The sequence below is a fragment of the Anarhichas minor genome, unplaced genomic scaffold, assembly GCF_050575085.1.
Source record: "Anarhichas minor isolate MPS153535 unplaced genomic scaffold, ASM5057508v1 ptg000026l, whole genome shotgun sequence".
Taxonomy (NCBI): domain Eukaryota; kingdom Metazoa; phylum Chordata; class Actinopteri; order Perciformes; family Anarhichadidae; genus Anarhichas; species Anarhichas minor.
In genome coordinates this window covers 12,576,173-12,584,176 of record NW_027466472.1, presented here as the reverse complement: position 1 = coordinate 12,584,176, position 8,004 = coordinate 12,576,173, and the positions used below count along the sequence as shown (strand labels likewise).

Below are 8,004 nucleotides of genomic sequence, written 5' to 3'. Positions count from 1 at the left end.
CTGGCGCTACGCTCCTGTGTGACGTCTCCACAGGCCAGCCACGGCCGGTTGTTCCCGACGAATGGAGACAACAGGTTTTCAATGCTATTCATGGGCTGTCACACCCTGGCAAGAGGGCGTCTCAGAAGTTGGTGGCAGCAAAGTTTGTCTGGCACGGGCTGAAAAAGGATATACGGAGGTGGGCCGGGACTTGTGTGGTGTGCCAGCGCTCCAAGGTGCACTGGCACATAAAGACCCCTTTAGCACAGTTCTTGGTTCCAGAAAGGAGGTTCGATCACGTGAATGAGGACTTGGTAGGACCTTTGCCCCCATCCCGTGGTTTCACACATCTCCTCACAATGGTAGACCGAACCACTCGTTGGCCAGAAGCTGTTCCGTTGTCATCAACAACAGCGGATGAGGTGGCTCGGGCGTTTATTCAGGCTTGGGTCGCCCAAGCCTGAATAATGCTGACATTTCCTCGGACCGAGGCCCGCAGTTTACATCAGAGCTGTGGGATGCAGTTGCAGGAAGCCTAGGGGTGAAGCTCCATCGCACTACTGCCTACCACCCACAGGCTAATGGGTTATGCGAGCGGTTCCACCGGTCGATGAAACCTGCTCTCCGGGCCAGCCTAAAAGACAGCAATTGGGTGGACAGACTTCCCTGGGTCATGTTGGGGCTTAGGACAGCCCCCAAGGACGATCTGCAGGCTTCATCGGCTGAGCTGGTTTATGGACAGCCACTGCGGGTCCCGGGGGAGTTTATCCCCAAAGTCACAGACCCTTGGTCTGCAACCCAGCAGCGGGAAACGCTCCTGGAAAAAGCCAGGCTGTTCAAACCGGTGCCCACGTCGCAGCACGGCCTTCCACAGTCATACGTTCCGTCCAGCCTCAGGTCAGCGGAGTATGTTTTCGTTTGCCAGGACGGCCACCGTGGACCCTTTCAACTCCCCTACGTCGGGCCATTTCGGGTGCTGGAGACCGGAGACAAAACCTGCAAGGTCGACATGGGCGGTAGGCTGGAATACGTGTCGGTAGACCGCCTTAAACCAGCAAAACTGGACCTGGACCAACCGGTAAGGTTGGCTGAACCCCCACGGCGGGGGCGGCCTTGGGCCCTCCCACCACAACACGACAGGACCCGGAGGGTTGCTGCAACGGTGGTCCTGCCTCCCGCCCCAGAGACATGGAGTCGGGCTGGTCGGTTGATTCGGGCTCCGAGACATTAATAGTTTTGGGACTAACCTCTGGAGTTGGTGAATTCTGGGGGGGCGCATGTAGGGGACAGGGAAGATCGAATTCACGGGGGCCCTTTAAGGAAAGGGGCGTAACCCTGGTGACAGGGGGGGTTAAAGGGTGGCAGGAAGTGAATGTGTGTCATGTGTGTATGGATGGAAATAAACGGCCACATGGTGCAGCCAAAGGGAATACTCGCCTCGTTGTTTGTTTCCACGCTCCTACAAGATTATGCTTCAACAGTAACATTCAGTATAAAGTTAATGATAAAACATTCAGTTTTCATCTTGTTTAAATATTTACATTTTAAGTTGTTGTACATTAAATGTTTTATTAATTGTAATGTTGTTTTGTGAAAAGCCTTTTAAAATCCTTTTTTTTTCTTATTTCACAAATATTATTTTATCAAGTTCTGAAAATATAGAAGAAAGTTAATAAATAAAGTAAAAAATGATTTATATAAATGTGTGTTTCTTTCTCTTTTATAAACTTAGTGCTACTTTATTAATATTTATGTGTTGGCATTATTTAATATGTGATTTAACCACACAAACAACCCATTTGTTAGGCTTAACTGTAATATGAGCTAAAACACAGCAAAAAGGTGTAAGGGTATAGAGATAATTAAGAAGATATTTAGTGTTTACAATGGTAACTTTCAAAGAAGAGAAAATAAATATAACATTTAGAGCAGAGTATATTGTACTCACATTTCACAAAAAAAACTTGGACAATAGTTAATCAAAGACCACTGGGTAAGAGCATCCTCTCTCTGACGTACAGTAAGCTGACGTACTGTCGGAGGAAAGCTTCAATCTGAAAATCTATATTAACCTGTGAAAACACAGTATGCCCACATGAGGACAGTTGAGGGATGGAGATGTCAGCTCTCTTTATTGGTCTGATCCTGTCGCTGGGTTTGTGTGAGCTGAACTCAGCTGTTGCCTTGAATGGTTCTGGGGATGGTGTGAAACAAAGGGCTCGGCTTACAGAGGAGAGGACTGGTGTTGGGCTCAGCACTGAGGCTTCATCGGTTAAATGCAAGCTTCAGGGTACCACTCGTCTGCCTGCATTCTCAATGGATGGTGACTACGTTATTGGTGGTGTTTTGCCCATACACCACTATGCGCACACAGTGAAGCATAACTACACCACCATGCCTGATCGAATAACATGCTCAGGGAGGTTAGTAAGAGGGAGAAGTGGGGGCTAAGAGGATTTTACTCTGTGGGGATGGAAATGTTTTTACTTTCATTTTAATTGTAATGCATTAGTATTTGGCCATAAAAAAAACTATGTATTATATTCACAAAATAGTAGAGGATTGGAGTAGATTTTTTGTATTTGTTAACTGAAAACATTATGAAAAGTAAAATTAGAGTTTAAAATAGCTAACTATCGTTAATCCGTGCATTAAGATTATTGTGCATTTGGGACTGATATCTTATTCCGTGTTGTGCTTGTTGGCGTTCAGTTCTCCCGAATTATGTGTTTTTGGTAAAATTGTGTATTATCCCCATATGTAGGCCATATTTAAACAGTGTGTGTGTGTGTGTGTGTGTTTTTCCGTGTACAGCATTGACCCCCGTCATTTGCGCTTTTCACGCACAATGATATTTGCCATCGAGGAGATTAACAACAGCACGGAGCTGCTGCCGGGCATCAAACTCGGTTATCAGATCTACGACTCGTGCACCTCTGTGCTTGTGGCAGTGCATGTGGCATTTCAGCTATCAAGCGGCCTGGACCCAGTGTTTTACACAGGTGACAATTGCTCACAATCTGGTACGGTGATGGCCATTGTTGGTGAGTCTGGGTCCACACGATCCATCAGCATGTCGCGCATCATCAGGCCCTTTAACATTCCTCAAGTAAATATTTTGAATTTCTGCAAACTGTGTTAAATAGACCAGTGCTATTTTTTGCCCTTCCTGTTAAAACATTATACTGTTGTGTTCCTTTAGGTGAGCCACTTTTCCACTTGTGCATGCCTGTCCGATAAGCAGCAGTACCCGAGTTTCTTCAGAACAATCCCGAGTGACCAGTTCCAGGCTGACGCTCTGGCCAAACTGGTAAAACACTTTGGTTGGACTTGGATAGGTGCCATCCGATCTGATTCGGATTATGGAAACAATGGCATGGCGTCTTTTCTGGACGCAGCGCACAAAGAGGGGATCTGTGTGGAATACTCCGAATCTTTCTATCGGACCCACCCACGTAGCAGGATCCAGAGAGTAGCTGACATTATCCGCAGGTTTCTACGTTCACTGATTATGTGCTTTTGTTCCCTGTGCTCATACTGACCTTCTGCACACAAATCCACAACAAAGTTCAGTAAAATATGAAATGGAAGATCATTTTCTTATCCTCGTGTTAAATTGGAAATGTATTTTTTTATTAATTTCTCTCATATGAAGGCCTAATACTGATGTTGTTATAGAAGTGGAGCAATACTGCACATTAACACACTAAAAAATAAAAATGAGATAAAAGTATCTCATATGTGTTTGTGTTAATTATCCTGATAAATCATTTTAAAAGTTATTTTTTTCATATTGGTATTATACAATGCACCATAATTTCTCTCTAGGTCGACAGCTGTGGTTGTTGTGGCATTTATGACCTCCGGAGACTTGAGGATTCTGCTGGAGGAGCTGTCAATCAAGCCCTCTCCACCTCGCCAGTGGATAGGCAGTGAGTCCTGGGTAACTGACCCAGACATGCTGAGGTTCAGCTTCTGTGCTGGAGCAATCGGATTTGGCATTGAGAAATCTGTCATCCCTGGTCTGAGAGACTTCCTGTTGGACCTCTCTCCCTCTAAAGTGGCGGCCTCTCCAGTGCTTACTGAGTTCTGGGAGGATGAATTCAACTGCAGGCTGGGACAAAGTGAGAAAGTTTGGCTGATTTTGCTGATTTTTAACATAACAGACAACCACAGTTTGGTCCTTGTGTGTGTTCCGGTATTTTTTTCATAGTCTAATCAAAGCTTTGTGTGTTAAAATGTTAACAGTTGCTTTAACTGTAGATTAATAGAGAAATGTATTCATATTGAACAAAGACATGTTATGGCCATAAGGTGCATCTTTGTGAATAATGTCTGTTTTTGTGGTTTGTATGAATTTGGATGCACTAGTTTCACAAAGTCAACACTGAAGCCCTGAACAAAAGCACACATTAAATTGACAGTCTCCAGGCCACCAAGCTTCATAAAGTACAAACAGTTTTACGTAGCCTCCTTGCTTGTATCAGTTACAGGTATATATGTACGTATTCATGTAGTTCTAAGCTATTTTACCGACAGTGATTTCAGATAATTAATTTATTTGAAATGCATTTAAAAATGTAATGTCAGTATCTAATTAAAGGAAAATACATTTTTGAATGGTATACAGATGACTAATTGTCTGGTGACTGAGCTGGTTACATGTAGGTACAAATAAATAATTGGACCAGATAAAAAGACGTGTGCAAAACAATGCTTTGACATATAATGCAAAGTAAAGTTTTACTTCCAAATTAAAACAATGCAAGTACACGTTTTTGCAAGGTACATTTCGCAGGTTAGATAAAACAAAAACAAAACAAAAAAGAAAAACATACGGATGAATTATAATAGAATGTTGTCAAACCTAATAAATTACCTTTCTGTCTTTGTGTGTTTTTAGGATCAGACACAAAAAAAAATGCGTGTGATGGAACTGAAGACATAGAGACGATCCAGAGCCCCTACACTGACACATCTCAGCTCCGAATCACTAACATGGTGTACAAGGCTGTTTATGCAATAGCACATGCCATTCATAATGCAATGTGTCAGGAAACACACTCTATAACTCAATGTGACAAATTCACCAGCATAGAGCCCGAACAGGTCAGTCAAAACAATTAAGTGAACAACCCCAATGTTCTTTTTTTGCTATACTGAACTGTTTCCTAAATGAAATATTCATTTTAGTACACAGTACATTGTTTTATTTCTCGCCCTCACCGTCTTCCGTTACTTCGTCCTCACAGGTTCTCACTCAGTTGAAGAAAGTTAAGTTTTCCCAAAATGGTTATGATGTGTCATTTGATGCCAACGGGGATCCTGTGGCCACATACGAGCTGATTAACTGGCAAAAAAATGAGAGCGGTAGCATTGAGTGGGTGACAGTAGGGCACTACGATGCATCACTGCCGGTGGGCCAGGAATTCCATATCAATAGGAACCTCACCTGGTTGGAGGGTGGCACACAAGTAGGGAGCCCAAAATTAATGTTATAACATATTCCAATTTAAAATTTGGTGATAAGTGTTCTTGGTCCCTGTTCCTCCAGTCCATACTGCTTTGAAGAGATCTGTTCTAAAGTTACAGCATTTTCAGTCTCACATCCCACTTAATAGTTTCAACTAAAGAGTTCCCTTGCTAAGTTGCGGCAGAGGAATAGTAACAAAAAACAGGACTTTGTCCAAAAACACTAACTTTGGAAGATAACCACTTGCTTTGTCCAAGCCAGACTGCTGAAGCCTCATTTTGGCTTTAGTTGAACTTTAGAACGCATCTTTTACACAACTGTGGATTTTTTTCCACATTGGCTGCATTGACAAAACACATGTACACAATACACATATTGACATGCAAGTGTTGTTTTTAGACAGATCTGAACCTATCCTTTAATCTTCTGAGTTTCGAAGCACACTTGAATATGTGTGAATTTGTTTGTGTTTATGTGCCAGGTGCCTTTGTCAGTGTGCTCTGATAGCTGTCCTGCAGGAACCCGTAAAGTGCTGCAGAAAGGAAAACCCATCTGCTGTTATGATTGTATTCTGTGTCCTGAGGGAGAGATTAGCAATGCTACAGGTATTGTTTTTCCTTCTGCATATCTATTGGACAACATCAAATATCGAGTACGACAGCTAAAAGACATTTTTTGTTTGTGTTTTTTCAGATTCCCCTGAATGTTTCCCTTGTTCCAAGGAATTTTGGCCTAATGCAAAGAGAGACACTTGTCTCCCCAAGCCTGTAGAGTTTATTTCCTTCAATGAGGGCCTGGGAATCATCCTGGCAGCATTCTCAGTTGGTGGTGCCTGTCTTACCATTATAACAGCGGCTGTGTTCCATCGTCACAGGACATCCCCGATTGTCAGAGCCAACAACTCTGAGCTGAGCTTCCTGCTGCTCTTCTCTCTGACTCTCTGTTTCTTATGCTCATTAACTTTCATTGGAGCACCCTCTGAGTGGTCGTGCATGCTGCGCCACACAGCTTTTGGGATCACCTTCGTCCTCTGTATGTCTTGTGTTCTTGGAAAAACAATAGTAGTGTTAATGGCATTCAAAGCCACTCTCCCAGGTCGTAATGTCATGAAATGGTTTGGTCTTCCACAGCAAAGAATGACTGTAGTGTCTTTCACGTTCATTCAAGTTGTAATATGTACTCTTTGGTTGGTTCTTAGTCCTCCTTTTCCAATGAAAAACCTAACCACATACAAGGAGAGGATCATCCTGGAGTGTGCATTAGGCTCAGCTATTGGGTTCTGGGCTGTGCTCGGGTACATCGGCCTGCTGGCTGTCTTTTGCTTTGTGTTAGCTGTCCTAGCCCGGAAACTACCTGATAATTTTAATGAAGCCAAGCTTATAACCTTCAGCATGCTGATATTCTGTGCAGTCTGGGTCACCTTTATCCCAGCATATGTCAGCTCTCCTGGTAAATTTACTGTGGCTGTGGAGATATTTGCCATTCTGGCCTCCAGTTTTGGACTCATATTGTGTATATTTGCTCCAAAGTGTTTCATCATATTGTTTAAGCCCGAGAAAAACACCAAGAAACATTTAATGAACAAAAGCCAATTCTAAAAAAATCTGACTTTTTGTAAAAACTAAGATGGCAGTTGAAAGGACTTTTAATAAACATACATAAGCCACAGAGGGCAAAGAGGGATAATTTGTCTCGCATGTGTATTCTTTGCTAAAAATAAACCAATGTCCAGTTGGTACAGTTTCACATATATGCTCACTGGCATAATGTAAATATCAGCATTGTCGATAATCAATCTGTTTCAATTCATCAAATTCAGAATCTAAACATTCCAGTTAAGCTCTCACTGCAACACGTCAAAGAACTGTTCCACACACCTGATTCTCATCACCTGCAGCTTACCTATGTGCACTTCATACATTAATACTCCAATCTGTGATCATTGTCAGAACTGCATGTATACAATCACCCTGTGTTTTAGGTAAGGATACAAAAAAAACACAACACTAGATTATAGCTTCAACAGCAACGTTCAGTATGAAGTTCATGTTAAAACATTCAGTTTCACCTTGTTTAAATATTTATATTTTAAGTTTTTGTACATTAAATGTTTTATTAATTGTAATGTGTTTTGTGAAAATTTAAAATCCTTTTAAAATGTATTTTTTTCTTATTTCACAAATATTTTATCAAGTTCTGAAAATTTAGAAGAAAGTGAATAAATAAAGTAAGCAACTAATAATATAAATGTGTGTTTCTTTCCCTTTTATAAACTCAGTGCTACTTTATTAATATGTATGTGTTGGCATTGTTTAATATGTGATTTAACCACACAAACAACCCATTTGTTAGGCTGAACTGTAATATGAGCTAAAACACAGCAAAAAGGTGTAAGGGTATCGAGATAATAAAGAAGATATTTAGTGTTTACAATGGTAACTTTAACAGAAGAGAAAATAAATATAGCACTTAGAGCAGAGCATATTTTGCACACATTTCACAAATAAACTTGGACAATAGTTAATCAAAGACCACTGGGTAAGAGCATCCTC

At 41.7% G+C, this 8,004-nt stretch overlaps 1 protein-coding gene across 1 annotated transcript; it reads left to right on the top strand.

Annotated features, from left to right (window-relative positions):
* Positions 1-2,304: 2,304 nt before the first annotated feature.
* On the top strand, positions 2,305-7,050 carry LOC142959371 (extracellular calcium-sensing receptor-like). The gene is made up of 9 exons (XM_076100624.1): positions 2,305-2,402; positions 2,794-3,088; positions 3,182-3,471; positions 3,808-4,103; positions 4,467-4,472; positions 4,883-5,088; positions 5,232-5,453; positions 5,934-6,057; positions 6,146-7,050. The coding sequence occupies exons 1-9, from the start codon at positions 2,374-2,376 to the stop codon at positions 7,048-7,050; spliced, it is 2,373 nt and encodes a 790-aa protein (XP_075956739.1). The 5' UTR covers positions 2,305-2,373.
* The last annotated feature ends 954 nt before the right edge of the window (positions 7,051-8,004 follow it).

Excerpts from the sequence above, each read along its gene's own strand:
- LOC142959371 (XM_076100624.1), top strand. The coding sequence starts at position 2,374 with ATGCCTGATCGAATAACATGCTCAGGGAG. Across the intron at positions 5,089-5,231 it reads CCAGCATAGAGCCCGAACAG|GTTCTCACTCAGTTGAAGAA; the intron begins GTCAGTCAAAAC and ends TCGTCCTCACAG. Across the intron at positions 5,454-5,933 it reads GGTTGGAGGGTGGCACACAA|GTGCCTTTGTCAGTGTGCTC; the intron begins GTAGGGAGCCCA and ends TTTATGTGCCAG.